Consider the following 18,700-nt stretch of genomic DNA (forward strand, 5'->3'; position numbering starts at 1 on the left):
GGCCGCTCGGCACTGGTGTGGCCCGTTGCGGCTGCGGTGGCCTTTATAATTTATTTAGGGACTCAGTGTCACTAAATAAATTATAAAGTCCGCCGCGGCCGCAACAGCGCGCGCAGCCGGGCGGCCCAGTTTAAGTGTTGTAACTTGTTGGTCCCATCCCAGCCTGCTCCAGGGCCGTCCATCTTGGAGAGCGCGCGCCAGCGCTACCAATGACGGCCCTGGGCTACATTTTTGCCCGGCCCTCGCGATGAGAACGTAGCGGTGACGCGTCATGCGCTTCACCACTACGCACTCTCGTGAGGACCCAATTGTGGCCTGGGGCAGTCAGTCTGCTGCATGGATAATTCGTTCTATGCAGCGCAGGAGAAAAGAAGTTTGTTTATTCCTAATCACCTTCCCTGACCCATGCAGCTGCTTATCACATCAGGCTTAGTTTGACTAATGGAGTAGTAGGTAAGAGAATGTGTGACTATTTATTTTTCTTTTAAAAATATGCGCAGGCCCAGCAGGACACGTACTTCGTGTGCGCTTCATTTAAACAGTTTTTATCATTATCATGGCTGATGCAGAACAACAATAAGACAAAGACAATAACAAATGTCCCAATAACGCTGGTGATTAATGATCCGCTGGAGAGCAATAATTTGTCTGTTAGTAGTTTTTAAATGCAGATGAACTGTATTTTGTGTGGAAGCTCAGTGGGTTACAGCCTTTGTCACAGAGTTCCCCCTGTTACTTGCAGTTCAGAAGTTACAGTCCTAACATAGGACAGTGACCAATGAACTGTCACCAAAGAGCTGCATACAAACATGAATGGTATGGATTTTTTGTTTTGTGATATAGTTAGAACTTCCTCAGTCTTTCATCATTCTAATGTTGCTAAAATGAGTATGTTTGGGCAGAGATACATTTTTATCAGTAAAGCTGACCCCCATGGAATACTCTTTTAAATCCTAAGGTTGTGTTTCCCCAGACCAAACCCTCTCAAAATATACTGCCCATCAGTATGGATGACATGTGATTCCTACACCTTGTAATCCTCATTGGCTTATGTGACATTCCCTGTAGACTGATTTACATACTTGTATGATTCATTGTCTCTGTATAATGTGTTCGTGGTGTAAAGTGCTGACACACTACACTGATATGAGTAGCGCTAAACAACAAATGCATATGAGAGAGGGGCTACGGAGCGATGAGGGGCACTGGTGGAGGGTGGCAGTGAGAGAATCTGAGGAGGAGGTAGTTGGAGGGGCTGTGGAGCGATGAGGGGCACTGGTGGAGGGTGACTGCAGGGCTCGAGTCGGGGTACCAGGCGGGTGGACGGCGTCCCCTCAATTATTTTAACGGGAGCTCGATTACTAGAGCAAATGGAGCCACACATTTACTCTTTGGCCTCTCTGGGGCGAGATCGGACCTCATTCAGAACGCTGCTCACGCGCTGGCTTCTCTGATGCAATGGCATCTAAGGGGTGAGCGAGGGGAGGCAATGAGTCTGATGGTGCAAGCCACCTTTCGTGACATCACTTGCTGTTGTGACGTCAGCGTCCCCCCACTTCTTTTTTTAGGACTTGTGCCCTGGGTGACTGTGAGGGAATCCGAGGAAGAGGTCATGGTGTGGAGGGGGAGCTAGGGTGAGATGAGGAGCACTGGTGGAGGGAGGTAGTGAGGGAGTCTGAGGAGGAGGTCATGAGGGGGAGAGGCTACAGAGAGATAAGGGGCACTGGTGGATGGTGGCAGTGAGGGAGTCCAAGGAGGAGGTAATGAGGGGGAGGGGCTATGGGGAGATGAGGGGCACTTGTGGCGTGAGGCAGTGAGGGAATCTGAGGAGGAGGTCACTAGGGGGGCCATGGAGGGATGAGGGGCACTGTTGGAAGGTGGTAGTAAAGGTATTTACGGAGAAAGAGGTTATTAGTGTGGCGCCAAAAAAGACTTTCGCATCAGCGCTAAAGCCGGCCCTGTCATGGCCTTTCTGTTTTTGTTTATTTAATTAGCAGTCGGGTCATAAGGGCTACTGTGAAACATACTTTAAAGTGCATGCTAATTATATTTACTGCTATATTCAATGTTTTAAGTTTGAAGGTGATTTTACTAATGTTTTTACCGAGAAAAAGCAAAGTGGAGCCCGATGGTGCCTGATATGGGGCTGGGGCCCAAGGTCAGCTGTGAGATAAGGTGCACTGGAGAGAGGAGTAGTGGATAATCAAGCCTGTAAGGGAGAGCGTTGCCGAGTCCGGGGTCAGGTGGAGGTAGTAATGAAGAGGCATTCTCCCTGAAGGCTCGCACAGAGGGAGCCTGTAAGGGAGTGCGATGCAGAGTCCGGGGTCAGGTGGAGGTAGTAATGAAGAGGGATCCTCCATGAAGGCTCGAACAGATGGAGCCTGAGTAGTATCACTTGCCTGATACTCCCACCTCAGAAACCTCCTCTTCCCATCAAAGGAACATTACATGGAAAGTGATAATATTTAGAAAGAGATTTGGAAAAGAGTGAGTTTTACTGGTCCTTATAAGACTAAGAAGAGATAAAGGAGGGCCCTGAAGCAGGCCTGCCCAGACACCGTGTTTGATTCCTTACCCCTCCCCTCCTCTGCTCTCAACTCCCGTTTCTCAGGTCTGCTGAACTAGGGTTTCACTAGCGCTGGGATACTTCCGGGTGACTACGCGCTTTATAAAAATAAATAATAATAATAATAATAATAATATGCGACAAATCGAGCCCGCAGTGGCCCACCCAAATGCACCCTTGGCCCACCCAAATAAAAATTCCTGGAGCCGGGCCTGATGTGTGGCAAGAATATTTGTGCATGGGGATAGTGATATGTATGGTAAGGGTTGAATGGTCACACAGTGTTAAAGATCCTCAACCCTTTACGTTCAAAGAATGGGTGAGCACAGCTCTAAACGGTTTGAAGCTGAAAGCATGGCTCTCCACAGAGAAGAGGCATGGGGCTTCAGACAGCATTCCATAAGCGATCAATGACTGGGTGTATAATAATGTTAACAGACAAATCTTGTAGTTCCAGCATCTGAGCAGTACTTCCAAAATAAAGACCCATTACACACATTAAAATCCCACTCCACATTGAGGAAGAATGTAACAGCTTGGACCCAGGGGCTTAGTTGATCCTCGACCATTTACATTCAAACAATGGATGTCTGAAGCTAACAGCATGGCACTCCACAGAGCAGCCCTGCCCTGGCACTGCCTCCCAGCCCGTGTCTCTCTCGGCAGTGGGTCCCTTCCCGTGCCCGGGGTAGACTTGGGGGTAGGTTACAGGCTCAGCCCACAGGACAGGCGGCTCTCAGCTTCCCACCATTGGCTGCACTTCCAGCCCATTAGGAAAATTAAGCCCTCTCTCCAGTTGCCCGAGCGGCTAATGCCGTTTTCTGGAAAACCTCCTCATTCTCCTAATCACTCCCTGGCCTCTCTCCCTCACACTGGCCCTCCTCATTCTCTTCCTGTCTCGCCTGTTGGTCGCCCCCCTAAGTATGTGCATCTACAGTCCCTCTACCAATTTGCCTGCCTCTACTCCTTCATTACCTACCACTGCTCTCTGACACAAGCCTGACCATGTTATTGCACGTTCTTTTTTCTTCCTGCATCGTGTCCTCTTCCATGAGGTCCCCTCCCTGTCCGGAGTGTGTCTTGCTGTGCATTGCCCTCCCAGGTTCTTTCGTGCCCTCCGTCCCCAGACGTGAACCAACCCCTGCCATAGAGACCCTGGCTCTGGCTGCCACCACTGTGGAGTGCTGCTGGAGGCTGAGTGAGGTAAGAGCTAAACGTTTTCAGAGGGGATATTTAGTGAGTGGCAGAGTGGCAGCATAGCTGTGTGTTCTCTTTTATACTGCCAGTCACCAGTGTATTCAACTGTGTAGCCTTGGACCGTGTCATGTATGTGCATGTAACTTGCATGATCAAGGTAACTATTAGCGGCGATACTACGTGTCTCTCGGACCTCTTTGAAGTGCATGCCCTCCCCCCCCCAGGGGGTGGCGGGGGCGGCAATCTGAGGGATAGCCCCGGGCGCCACAAGTTCTAGCTACGCCACTGCACTGCGGTCAGAAAATTGCAGCCAGAACTAAGGTCAGAAACCTGTAGCCAGCAGTAAGGTTAGAAACCTGCAGCCAGCACTAAGTTCAGAAACCGACACCTGAAACTACCGTTCGAAACTAACACCTTGCACTTCTGTCCAAAACCAGCAGCCAGCACTGCTGTCCGAAAACGTGTGGACAGCACAGAGGTCAGAAACCTGTAGCTGGCAATGGTGCCAGAAACCTGCAGCGAGCAATGGTGTCAGAAACGTGCAGTCGGCACTCCGGTCAGGAACCTGCAGATGGCACTGCGGTCAGAAACCTGCAGCTGGCACCAAGGTCAGAAACCGGCAGCTGGCACTACTGTACGAAACCAACACCTGGCACTTCTGTCCAAAACCAGCAGCTGGCACTACTGTCAGAAACCAGCATCCGGCACTGCTGTGAGAAACCAGCAGCCGGCACTGCTGTCAGAAACCTGCGCCCCGCACGGAGATCAGAAACCTGCATCTGGCACTATTGTCAAAAACCTGCAGTCGACACTGCAGTCAAAACCTGCCGCCGGCACTGTTGTCACAAACCCGCAGCTGACTCTGCTCTCAGAATCTGCAGCCGGAACTGCTATCAGAAACCTGCAGCCCGCACTGCTGTCAGAAACCTACAGCTGGAACTGGCGTCAGCAACCTGCAGTACTAAGGCACCCTACCACCCTCTTTTACAAACATTTGTCAGTAGAAAATCCATCAACAACCCCCTGAGAGGCTCAGGTACTTCACTATCCTCACTATGTTCACTTGCTCAGTGACACGGGTATAGCTCACTTTTATAATTTCCATCTTATTTCCAGAAAGGTCAGCACCCCTTACTCTTAAAGTTCTTCCAGCTCCCCTGTGCACTGACATGCAGAGAGCACACAACAAAGGGAAGCACAACTTCACCCAATAAAATATTCACTGCATGTTCACAAAGCCTGTTACAAGTGTAAGCTCAAATTACTAACACAAATGGCTTGATTTATGAGAGCAAGTTCAAGTTTTATGTTTTCAACAATATGAATTTATCCTTCTAAGTTATTCACTCACACAAGTTATGGTGTAAAATCATGTAGAAGTAAAGTTGCTACCATGGGCAATGACTAAGAGATCCAGGAAAGATCCATGGATAATCTGTGCACACTCATGTACTTCTGACTTTGAGGAATGGCCCTGTGATTGGTGAGGTAAAACCCCACAGAAGTATGTCAAGAGACAACGCATGTGCACTGCACCTAAAAAGGAGCGCAAGAACCCAACAACACTGCAACACACTAAGACCTGAACATAAAACAAGAAAACACAGCATAACAAGAAAACAGGACAACAAAACAAGAAATTAACTACTTAAGAGCAAAGGATGTGACTTGCGCTATCTCTGTAGTGCAGAGAATGTGGGGCTATTCTATTAGAGCCCGGGGGTTGGAGACCCTCTAAGACACGCAGCACAGGGATTCTCCTGTCAGGCCCCCACCTCTACTATTTTTTTTTAATACCAATGACTGTCAGTGCCCACAGTGCAATTGCGTCATTCCTTTGAAACTGAAAGCAGTCTGAGCTTTTATTGTAATCGATGTTCAGGGCACAGTTCGGCTCCCAAACACCCATTACAATGGGGGAGAGACCGATGGAAATAGAACAACCTTCTCTTTCTAATGTTACCTCTAACTGACGGATCCTTGCTTGGACAGCGCTGCATGAGGGTATTCCAAGCCATTGCAATTTGGTATGCTCACACAAAAAACATATTGGACAACAGAACGAACGGCAACATTAGGCAGAAAAAAACACATTATTCATTCGCCCAACCAATATAAGATTGTGTCAAATGGTATATTGGAAGGTCAATATCTTTGGTATTCCTCAGAAAACCAATCCTGGGTAATAGTAAAAAAATAAAAATACATACATACACTTTAATCTATCAAATAAGAATTTCAACTGGTATATCGCTAAAAGCTAACCCTTAAAATATAGGGAATACAAGATATTAAAGCAATATGTGTGCTTATATTTGGCATCCAGACACAAAAGACACTGGAAAACAAAAGGCAGTGTGTGACACTGGACACAAAAATGTTCTGTTCACCTACTCAATGAGGCCATTTCAAATGGTACATTATTAAAGGGTTTGTCCTATGAAAACTATTGATAGCAAACATAATAGCGCTATACGTGTCACTATATTTGATATTCCCCACAAACACAGAAAGTGAAAGCTAGTTGAACAATAAAAAAGTACATAAGCATATTCTAATCTCCCATCAAATAAAAGACAGTTTCATCTGGTGTATCACTAAAAGGTAACCCATTAGAAGTATCGGATACAGTATAATATAGCACCACATCATCTGTTATAACTGCAGAATCCGTCCATTTAGAGTAGTAGACAAGTTAGGGTGGCTGACACTCAAACTGCCCTGCCAGAATCACAGGCCTTTGTTGTGGCTAGCCTGAGGAGCACGTGCAAGAGTAGGAATATTGTTTATACTAACTTGCTGAAAGATGACCTCATAGCTGGGGGTTTTTGCCTGAAAAGCGGACAGGGACACCCGATGTGCATGGGGTACTGAAAGGGTTGAGTTTTAACGGGGTAACCCACGTAAAACTACCAGACCTGGGTCAGTATTACAGTACAATAGAAAGGTGGTCGTGGTGGCAACTTTTTTATACAAATGAATAACGAAAACGCATTCACCACTCTTGCTTTTTTTGTGATGCTCAAATCAGAAGTAATCCAAAAATTGAAAGGCATCAAATGTAATATAAAGTCAAAGCATTTCTTAATGGCAACACAGTTGCTCCAATAGATAGCAGTGAGATAAATATTTACAGTGCTCTTGGTGTGAGGGAAGAAAAAGAAAGTAGGGTAGACGTGGCGAGTCTGTGAGCGAAGGACAGGGTAAAGGTATAGTGACATATATATATCACTTATGCATGGAGTAAAACCTTTCCAGCCTAACATAAGTAAATTGTTCCTGGATGTAGACATAGCTCAAATGTACACTTTATTTGTCACAGTCTATCCTTTGAGCTTGTGGTGGGGTTGTATGTTGTCAACGTTTCGACCCCTAGAGTTGAGGGTAAATGATGTCCTCATGTTGGGGTCTTCGTCAGGACAAGGCTGAGAAGAGCACCTATGAATAATCGTAGAAATGTGTAAGAGGAGTGGTGGTATTTACAAAAGAGGGGTGAGTGCTTGGGTAAGTGAGGTAACAGATACCTACTTGTAGGAAAGGCACGGTCAGTGAGCGTTCAAGAAGATTAAAGCTCGTACGTAGCTTTATGTAGGAAAAGGTAGCTTGCGAGGTCATGAATCTCTCACAGAAGGGAACCAATCCAGTCAATATCTAATACAAGGAGAGAGAGGGTCATCAGTATACTGCTCAATATTCTGCTTTAACAAAGAAGTCTAGGGGGGCGTGAATCACCGTGTATGATGTGCGTAATGGAAACAAAGGGGCATCGCTAACCCCTAATGGTGGCACGATATTGGCAAACGGCATGCGGTCCGTAATTCGCAGAACCGGTGGGAAGCTTGCTTGCATCTCGGAATGTGGTAACAGGATCCCCCAGTGGTGGCACATCGTTGGAAAGAAATGGCTTTCTTCGTGTAAATTACAAAATGCCGCAGTGTTCTTAGCAATAGGCACTATACACCCCTTAAATGACATTAGATGGCGGTGTGGGTCTAACGTCTGTGCGTGCTGTGTATTAAAAATGCATCCCAATGCGGAGAAAAACCCATCATGACAACGCAAAATAAAATACAATGCGGTATATCGTACATTCGCTTCTCGTTGAGTTTGGAACTAAAATCCGATCCTGTCTGGGGCTCAACATGGATCGCATGGGGGAGAGGCTTACCTCATTCACGGCCGTCCGGCTCGGGAGTGGGCGCGAGTGCCAGATCTTACATTTTATGAGGTAAAGAAGCCAGGTGTGCGTGCACCGCAGGGTGCAGCCGCTGGATGCTATGACGGGGGCTCGTCAGCCGACGGCCAATAGTAGAACAGGAAGACGTCATTGACCACAGGGCTGACTTCTTCATTTCGCCAAACGATTTCAAAAGGGGGGAAAAACAAACAAAGGCTCATCTAAGCTGTCAATTAAAGGATACGGTGTGTACAGAAGAGACAAATGAATTAGGAGTGCCGTATTGACTTTTCCGGTGTGTCGATGTGTGCATCAAAACAGACATCCTATAAGGTAAAAATAAAATTTTTGTGAAAATCTATGTTTTAGTCACCCTTGAACAAATGCATAAAAGACACTTAGAAAAACATTCTCTCGGTGCTGGTATTGAACTTGGGGCCTGCACGTTGGTATTTGACATAGCGCATAGACAATGTGCGTGTGTCACACACTGTGCAGCATAGATGATTGATACTCAGACCTGCGGGTTCGCCATATAAAGACACATAAAACATAGTAAAGTATAATCAACGTCTTTCTCACGCATGTAAAGTACCCTCATAGCATTTGCAGTCAAACAGTACGGTCTGTTGAAGGGTTCAGGGCACCAATATGCATTATTTTGATCACAACACAAGATACCCTCATTACATTTGCAGATACAGTACGGTCTGTTGAAAGGTTAAAGGCAACAGTAAGCGTTGTCTGGATCACCTCACAATTTGGGCGAGTGTTGTACGTGTGGAACATTAGATGAGTCTTGCCAGGGGCTAGTCCCCCATGTGTGTCATGAAGTTATTCAGTTGACAGCCTGGCTAACTGGGCATTCTTACATCAGATTCTGCTGCAGTGCTGTAAGATCCGTGTTTTGATTTTTTGTCTCGTTTGTCCAACGTACAACTGATTGCAGTGGCACAGGATCGCATAAATTACATCGCATGAATTGCAGTTCATATGAGCTTTAAGATCTATGGTGTGATGTTTATAGCAGAATGTTTTGGTTTCGATGATCATCTTACACGCCTTACATTTAGTGCATTTATAGTGGCCAACCACTTCAGGTAGGCTCCACATTCTTTGGATGGTCTGTTTAGGTGGCATGTCCAAGAGTGAGCGGACGACATGGTCTCTGATGTTTTTGACCTTTTTGAAAGCTTGCATTGGGGCATCGTGGACTTCCAGGTCATCTGAAATTAAGCCCCAATATCCATTAATAATATTTTGAATGTCATTGCTCCTGGTGCAATATGTAGTTAACATATCATTCTGTTGTTTTCAGTTTGACATTGTTTCGGTATCAGTAGTGTCTCTCTGTTGTTTTACCACGCCCTCTTGCACGCTCTTTTCACAAGTCTTTTTGGATATCCCCGTTCCAAGAGGCGTACGATCAGGTTGTCCGATTCGCGAAAGAAATCATCCTTCAGTGAGCAATTCCTCCGTATCCGTAGGAACTGGCCGAATGGCAGGTTATCACGGAGTCCCCAGGTATGGTGGCTTGTGCACCTCAGCAGGGTATTACGTGCTGCCGGTTTCCTATATAGGGTGGTGTATAGGTGGTCTTCTGATGTCTTGATACTGATATCCTAGAAGTCGATGACATACCATCGACCAGCTGGATGCCGCCACGAACACGAGTGTGTGCTTGAAAATAACCACAGTGACGGTTAAAGGTCCTACTATGCAGCGCATGCACGCTGCGTAGGCGAGACCTAAAAACTAAGAAAGACATAGGGCTTATAGAAGAACTCAAAACAGGCAACAATGCTCAGTTCCAAGGAAAACCTGCAACACACAGAGACTTTTCTGGATCACTCCAAGAATACCACAATCAAAAGGAGAGGTGTAACAGTTCATGAATACATTGCAAAAAGTGTTAAAATTGCTGAGGAACGAGAAGTGAACATTGAACTAGCTGTGCTTCCATTACTCCAGGAATTCCAAACTAATGGTAACATAGATGTGCAGATCTACAAGCATGGACTGTCTATGGTGATCCAGTTCTTCACCTCTCCTCTCTTACGACATGGAACCAGAAATGTGTCCTTAGCCACAACTGTACTGTTCTTTTAGCAACTGCAAAAGTTCCCAGTGGTAGAGTCACCGCAGGCATCTGCAGCAGTAGACCAAAGTCATAGCCAAGCCCGGCAACAGGCTGCTCGATGTTCTACTGGCGAAGAGATGGACCCAGGAAAGTGACAAGTAGCAGTGAGAGACCCTCAGCACACACACTGTTTTCTAGTCCATGAAGAGGCTCTTCAGGCTATCGCTGGGCGCAGCCCCACTGGGCAGTCCTTGCTCGTGGGTAAAAGCATCCAACAGTTATGCCCTTGCCATTCTTTTGACTTGTAGCTACTCTCCACTTGACATGCAGCATGCTTATCGACTGCATGAGGTCTGGGGTCACCGTCTAGAGCCTCTTGGCTTCTGGGGGCCTAACAGAACCACATCCTGAGGGCCACAGGGGCTACTGGGCCTAACCGTAGGGTTTGAGGCCTTTTACTAGTGATGACCCGGAGCCCGACGTACTATGGATCCTGAGCAACTGGGCCAAGTACCCCTTCAGCATTTGACTCTTAGTAGTAGCGCAGGTCGAGGAGTCCAACGCTTCTAAGGGAGGCGGTGGATAAAGGGGGGAGGTGAACACAGGCTCACAACTCCAATAATGCGCAGCACGGTAATAAATTGTTGTCCAGTCAAAAACGTACTTTTATTAAAAAAATAAGTATTTCCTTTATCACTACTAGCACAAAGGGAAATATGACATTCACAAACAACTTTCACAGTCCCCTGAGGTCAAGGATCTAGTGTTTCTTAGACAGATTCATGAATCCCACTCTCCAGTGATAGTGGTTATTCCCCATTCATATGCGATATTGAGGTGAATCCCCACTAGTAGCCCGAGTCTCTGGAGTTCCACTCAGACTCCATATTAAAGTCAAAAGTGTTCCAGCGATTAATTGTGCTATCGGACAAGCAAGTTTCCCTGGCCCGAAATCAGTCTTACCCATACCTGCAGGATCAGAGCAACAGAAGTCTCTGAGCGCGCCCCTCCGGTGGGGCTGAAGCTGCAGCAGAAGTCTCTGGCATGTAACCCAGGCTGTGTTGGGTGGCACTCCAGTTCCTTACATGTGGTCGTGCAGCTGCAGCGACCGGGAGTAGTACGAAGGTCCTCGTGCCAATTATCAGGCACCGAACAGGTCCATAGGTATCTCCATGGTGGCCTCACTCCTCCAATGTTGAACTTGACGATCTCACTCTTTTTACTTGGTCCTGGTGGCCCTCTATGGCATAGGTGGTCACTGTCTTTTCACTGCACATGGGTTTCAACGTGATCAGCACCGCACATTTTCTAACGTAAGCCCCTCCTGGCATATGGCGTCAACTCCAAACACAGACTAAAGCCCTCTCAGCACAGAAGTCTCTTCATGGTGGCCACCCCTGGCATACAGGGTCGTCTGTTCTTCACTGCACACAGGCGATGACCGATTCGGCACGGTGACAATCACAGCTCACTTCAAAGTGGTCCTCCTCTGAAATATGAGGGTCTTTCCCTGCACACAAGCAACAAACCAATTGGTGCAGCAGCCATCTCCTCAAACCTTACTAAGGGAATACACTCGAAAGGCTCCCCCACTGGACCTCTCTCTCTCCAGCGCTCTCCTTTTCCTTACAGGGCACCTTGGTCTTGGCAAGCAGGGAGGTGCTGGTTCTCCAGGCTCTAGGGCAGGTAGTCTTGGATTCCCTGGTAGATGTCCCCTAACCCAGCTGGGAGACCAGCAGACCTTGCCCCCCCCCCCTCCTGGTCACAGGCAGAAGTCTTGCAGAGCTTCGACTCCTCACACACCCCACTGGCTGCTTGACAGTTGACAATTTGGGGGGGGATCTCAATCTCCCCTTATTACAGTCCATTTCCAACCACCAAATGTGATTCAGAGTCTGAATCTTTGAAGTTTATTTTGGCGGTCTGCTTCCTTTAGAAGTGCCCTCACTTCCAATTCAAAGCAGGAGCTACTCCAGAGCCCCATACCACAATCCATGGGACTGACTAGATGTTCATACCTGGATGTCAGCCACAGTGATATGTGTATCAAAAGGTTAGCACAGAGCTTAAGCCCTATTTTTCATGATTCTCTTATCTCCTTCCTGAGATGTGCCCAGGCCCCTTTCTTGTGACATCTCTCTCAATCAAAGAGCACTTTTGAAGTTTACAGTGGGAGCCTGGCTATCCCTCTCTCCAGTGTGTCCTACGCAGCTTACATGGATGCAGCTATACACAAACTGTCAGGGGCGGCTCCTCTACCTCCTCATGTTTCATCATGCAGCCCCGGGTCTCCCAAAATGGAAACCAGAGTCTGCCACGTATTGTACCATTCACAGGTGCACATACACACAGGATAGGTACAGAACATACATTCACAAAAAGCATTACATCCACACGTGCACCCGGCACATGCATATAACATACATGCACTGCACAGCACTACATCTTTCATGTATTGTACCCTTCACAGGCACACATACACCCAGCACATGCACACAACATACACACACTGTACTGTACTGCATTATCCCTGTATTGTACTATCCACAGGTAAAAATGACCTGTTCACTCCTTCTGATCGCTACATGGTTTGCTGCCTAGGTGATGCAATTCCCACACATTTTTGTTTGTGCACTGTGTAGATTTATTAGTAAAACTGTATGTCTGTGCAAATCTAAAGGCCATTTCAAAGTGTAAGTGTTCCTAGTATAAAGTAATGGTAATTGGTTGTCCATGATTGGTATGCTTGCCTTACTAAGTGAAGTCCCTAGTAAAGTGCACTATGTGTGCCAGGGCTGGTAATGCAACTGCTACTAGTGGGCCTGCAGCACTATTTGTGACACCCACACAAGTAGCCTTAAAAGCGGAACTCAGGCCTGCCATTGCAGGGCCTGCGCGCAGTTTGTTACACTGCCATGTTGTTCTGTCAAGTGCATTCACTTGCCAGACCTTACCCTTCCCTTTCTGTGTACATCAGACACCCCTATGGTAGGTCTAGGGTACCCCCTGGACAAGGTGCAGTGCATGTGAAAGGTAGGACATGTTCTAAGGAGTGTGTCATGTCCTGACAGTGAAATAATCTCAATTTCGTTTTTCACTGTTGAAAGGCCATCTTGCCCATAGGATAGAATGGGAAGGCTGGGTAATATGTTTTCCAGTCTATTTTCCTAAAATCTTAAGATGGAAAGGTGAAGTTTAGTATGCCTGAACTCACAATGTAATAACACATCTTTGTATGTAGGTGGTTTTTGCATTGTGTATTCAGAAGCAACTCTTTTAGAAGTGGCTGAGTTTGTGTGCTCTAACATGTATGTGTGTCTACCTGGCTGTGGATTGACTGTCTGGATTTGAAAGCGATAGGATCTGGGGAATGTCTTGACCCAGGGGATGAGGTGAGACAGCAACAGGCTGACCTGTATCTGGAGTGTAGGGGGAGGAGAAGCCCTGAGAGGTGAAGAGGCCTGGGTTGCTGCTATAAAACAATTGGCTAATCTCCTGCTGAGTGATTGAGAATCCAGACCCCCACTAATCAAAAGAAGAAAGGTGTCACTGGGAGGGAGGCACCCAGAACTGGTTTGACAGGGGTCAGTGACCCCTGAAGCACGAATACTTCAAAGCCATTGAGGGGTATAACTATGAGAGCTGAAGCCCCTGTACTTTGGAAAATGGCTTGATCAAGTGTGAACAAGACCGGAGCAACTTCATGGTCAAGAGGACCTTTGCCAAGAAAGAAACAACTGAAGAATAGGTCTGACCCTTGCTGTGTGATCTGGGGCTGGCCTGCAGTTTGCGGTTTCAACCAAGGAAAGGCTAAAGGGACTTTGCTGTGGGCTGTGTCCCCCTGCTTGAAGGACTTTGCTGTGTGCTGTGTCCTCAAGTAACTATCCCCAAGAGCCTGAGGTGAGCTGGCTCCCGGTTTGGAAACACAGGAACATAAAAATTTCCAGGAGTCGCAGCCGCGCTGTGGGAGCATGCCTGTTGCAGTCTGAGACCCTCGTAAGAACTGCCTGTGATCGTGGGCGCCTGGTGTCCAAGTGGGTCTCAGTAACGCTGTGTGCGTGTGCTTTGTACAGCACCGAGACCTTCAGGAGGATCGGCCTGTGATCATGGGCACCTGGTGTCCAAGCAAGGATCAGCGACGCTGCATGCGTGTGCTTTGTGCAACCTGAACCCTGTTGTGAGGATTGTCCAGCGATTGTGTGCACCGGAATCCAAGTGAGTCTCATCGATGCTGTGAGCGTGTGCGTTAGGCACGTGAGACTTTCGTGAGGATTTGCCTTGTGATCGTGTGCACCGGAATCCACGTGAGTCTCATTGCCGCAGTGTGCCGGTGCGTTGTGCACCGGGAGACTTCCATGAGGATTCGTCGTGTGCACCGGAGTAAAGTGAGTCTCAGCGACGCTGTGCGTATGATCTTCGTGCAGCCTGAGACCTGTGTGTGGAGTGCCCAGTGATCGTGCACCCGGAGTGAAGGAAGACTCAGCAACGCTGTGTGTGTGTGCTTTGTGGCAACTTGAGATCTTCATAAGTGAAGCAGACCAGCAGTCCCAGAGAAACTGTGTTGTCAGCCCGAACCGCCGTTGCCCTTTCACAAAGCTGCTTGGAGGCCCAGCCGCTGGACGAGAAGAGTGGGTTCGCACCCCCCAGTTAACATGTGTCGACTCCTGAGGCGGGGCGCGGGTTCGGAGGGAGATGCTCTCGGCCTCTCTCTCTCTCGTGTTGGCAGCGCGAACCTCTGCTTCGGCTCGTACCGCGGCTCGTATTGCCAAAGGGAGTGGCGGTACAGGGGCCTGAGTGTACTACGCAGTATTCCATTTCTGAGAGCGGAGTACCTCATTGACGTATTACACATAGCAACATTTCTGTATAACAAACTACTTGATTTCCATATGACGCATTGCCTTGTTCCTGAATAACGAACTACCTGATTAGCGTATTGCGCATTGCATTATTCCTGCATTAACGAAATACCTGATTAGTGTATACGCATTATTGCAGAACGACATATCTGGAGGTTGGATTACGCATTGCATTGTTTTACCTTGCAAAGTGCCTGATTGTTGCGTTACAAATTGCATTCTTTTTATTGAAGAGGGTCTGATTGCTACTTTACGCATTACAGTATTTTTACATTGCAAAAGTACCTGATTCTAGCATTACGAACTGTATGACATGTGATTAGGAGTACAGGAGAATGTTTAGAAGAGCTCATTGACCGCCAGAACTTACAAGGGCTGGCTGGCCTAACAACCGGCCAGGAGAAATATTACACAACCTCATATGTTGGTTTTATATCGTGTGGTTTTATCGTATATCTTTTTATAATAAAGTTTATACTCGTTTATAAAACTTGAGTGGAGTCTATTTGTGGTGTCATCATTGGATTATTGTGTGCGTGGTTGCAAATACTTTACACATTTGCCTTGAAGATAAGCCTGGCTGTTCATGCCAAGCTACCGAGGGGGTGAGCGGGGCTATCGAAGATGGTGACCTTCCTTTCCTTGACGTTGGAATGCGGGTCCCTACTTGCCCTAAGGTACCTACCTCACCCAACCAGGGATCCCGGGTAAAACCGCTACCATACCATGTATACTCCGCTCTATGCAACTTCACTCTACTTTATACCACTCTATTCTATTCCAATGCACTCTTCGCCACTCTACTCTACAGCACTGCGCTCTTCACCACTCCAGGCTAGGCCACACTAATCTACTCTGCACAACTCTACTCTACGCTACTCTGCAACACTGCACTCTATGCCAATACACTCTACGCCAATGCACTTTACTATGTAACACTCAACTCTATGCCACTGCACTCTAAGCCATTACACTCTATGCCACTCAACGCAACTGAACTTTACCCTGCACCACTCCACTCCACTTCACTCTACCCTGAAACAATCTACTCTACGCCACTGCACTCTACACCACTCTGCACCACCCCACATTATGCAGCTGCACTCTACGTCAATGCACTCTACACAACTGCACGCTACAGTACTTTACTCTCATCTGAAACAATCTACTCAATGCCACTGCACTCTATACCACTCTATTTTCTGTCACTGCACTCTACATCAATGCACTCTACTCTACATCACTGTACCCTATGCCACTGCGCTCTACACCACTCTACTACACTCAATATCATTGCACTCTGACACTTTACTCTGCAATCTACGCCATTTTACTCTACGCCACTGCACTCTATGCCACGGCACTATACTCTACTCTGCACCACTCTGTTACTCTACACAACTGCACCGTATGCCACTATATTCTACACTCTATGCCACTACTCTATGACAATGCTCTCTGCAACTCAACGCCATTCCACACCACTCTATGCCACTGCACTCTACTCCACAGCACTCTGCGCCACTACACTCTACTATGCACCACCATAATCTACACCAATGCATTCTACAATGTTGCATTGTATGCCGCTGAATTCAATGCCACTAAAGTCAATGCCACTATACACTCCACGCCAATGCACTCTACACCAGTCCACTCTATGCCACTCTAAGCAACTCCACATTATGACACTCCAATACACGACCCTCTCTCCCACTCCACAACACTGTACACCACTCCGTCATTCCACACTACGACACTCCACGCAACTCTCCTCCATTTCACTTTTAGCCATGCTGAACAGCAGCCATGCTGGTGTACAATATGGCTAAAACACATTGGCAAAGTCAATAGCTCTTGCATAGGCAAGACCTATTGGCTTTGCCACTGCTTGTTTCCATAAGTCCCCAATCGTGTCCCTGTTAGGCATCCATAAACTGGCACTCACCTATCCATACAACGAAATATACCAGTGTTCTTTCAGTGAAGAAGCACGTTCAATTAAAAAGCTTGACTGGCTTTGTGAATACTTAAAAGTAAATATATAAGACCGATAGCAGCAAAAGCAACAAAATGACAATCTGATAGCTTCCCGGCTCTATGGGATAGTTGCCACTCGTCTCTCGATTTCTGAGGTCTAAATTGTAATGATTACCCTCTTTTTCTCCTCCAAGCTACGCAGCAATATATTTAGGATAGCCCCAAAAATATTAACAATAAGACATTTGCAAAGATAACCAAGTATTCATTTTAATATATTGGTGCCTTCCCGTTCTGCTTAAATCTATACAACATGACAAATCGATTAAACGTATTTGCGAAAAGGAAATGCAAGAATCAAACTTGGTAGTTTTCAATGTGTACTCTATTGTGAACACTGAAGGCTACAATGGAACACGAACGCAGTGTTGAAGTCTGCTGCTTTGGTCTGTTCAACATGGGAAGTTTTGATTTTACCAACGACGGCCAAAGAGACGATAAATAAAGTAAATGGAACACAGTAGCGGCACTGACGCTTAGCAAGAGGCCACGCAGCAGCTATGAACATGCGCGAAGTCATGAAACGTGCCAATTAAGAATAATCAAATTGACAATTAAGCACATGCGTCCCTAAGCAGCATGCCTCACAGCGTGAAGAGCGGTACGCCTCGTCAAGGCCATTATGTGAGCGCTATAAAGATGCAATTATGCACCTCTCTGCGTATACCCAGTCTAAAAAGTTTGCTACTTTTCCTTATATTTTCAACAACATCATAAGACCATCAGTACACAAATGCGATTTTCTACAATTTCTAGCACAATAAAATCAATCACGCCAGAAATCCCAGAACTCATACCCTACCTTTCGTCTTCTAACAGGACGTCTTTAAAAACTCGACCTCTGCCTATTTTTATTATTCATGTTATTATTTACATAATAAAACAAGGTAAGTCAACAAGAGCCAATCGAAACTCTCACTAAAACAGACTGACGGCTTAGGGTACACACCAGGGCAGGGACCGGGAGGGCGTACACACCGAGTCGCCTAAGTAGGACCAGCCCCCCGGAAGAGAATGGGCGGAAGTCCCGGAAGCCCTAGCCGCACGTGGACTTCATTAGGCATGAAGGAAAAGCGTCTCGAAAAAAACTAGAGTGCTGCCTTCCTTCTTTAAATAAGAACAGGGGGGAACCACGGACGCCATACTGCCTGTATAGCACCGGTGGAATGCACAGCATCACTGAAAGGGTTTAGGACATTGGTAAATGCTGGTATTTATTTCTCTATTAACAGTTTAAGACCTATTTTTAAAACAAGATCAGTAAGTTATCCCTCCCCCGAGGCACGCCCAAGATGCATGTTCCATTCGTGTATTCTTTAACTCCACACACGGGCGTGGCCAAATCAAACAGTAGTTTAGGACATGAGAACGGTAGCGTTTCCAGTATAGGAGCAGCTAGCATGTTCAGCCCTCTGCTGTGCGCTTATTAGCGACCGGGGAAGCTCTTTAAACATTGAGGAAAGCGTCCTGCAAAATTCATTTCCCAAACTGCTGCAGCATACTTGTTAGTATTTTTTTGCAGTTTTATATGAAACGTACTCGACCCAAGGGTATCCCTCCCCTCCTCTTCCCTCCATTATTCTCCATCTACCTCCCCTATTACTTCCCTCTCCCCCCCAATCTTTTTTCCCCTTGCCTATTTTTTTCCTCATGTTTATGCTATGCTTTTGTACTCCTGTAATTCCTGTAACTACGCTCCAGTAACTGTAACTTTGTAATCATGTTCTGAGACAATGTTTCTTCCTCATGTAAAGCGCTCTGATACCTCTGGATCTAGCCAG

At 46.8% G+C, this 18,700-nt stretch overlaps 1 protein-coding gene across 9 annotated transcripts in view; it reads right to left on the reverse strand.

The window, feature by feature from the left end:
• EEF1AKMT1 (EEF1A lysine methyltransferase 1) overlaps window positions 1-17,981 on the reverse strand; it is a 68,923-nt gene extending 50,942 nt beyond the window's left edge. Inside the window, exons 1-3 of one of the 9 annotated variants that reach the window (XM_085621573.1) lie at window positions 17,869-17,932; window positions 7,932-8,109; window positions 7,292-7,414 (exon numbers count right to left, since the gene is read on the reverse strand). Coding sequence is in view for 4 of the 9 variants with exons in the window: in XM_085621568.1 (XP_085477694.1) it covers window positions 7,932-7,936 (5 nt within the window). In the remaining 5 variants the exon portion in view is untranslated. Of the gene's footprint in view, window positions 1-7,291; window positions 7,415-7,931; window positions 8,267-17,721 lie in introns of all 9 variants that reach the window. The other 8 variants (XM_085621571.1, XM_085621574.1, XM_085621568.1 and 5 more) reach the window with 8 other exon arrangements.
• Window positions 17,982-18,700: the final 719 nt, after the last annotated feature.

Source organism: Triturus cristatus, chromosome 8 (assembly GCF_964204655.1).
Source record: "Triturus cristatus chromosome 8, aTriCri1.1, whole genome shotgun sequence".
NCBI lineage: Eukaryota > Metazoa > Chordata > Amphibia > Caudata > Salamandridae > Triturus > Triturus cristatus.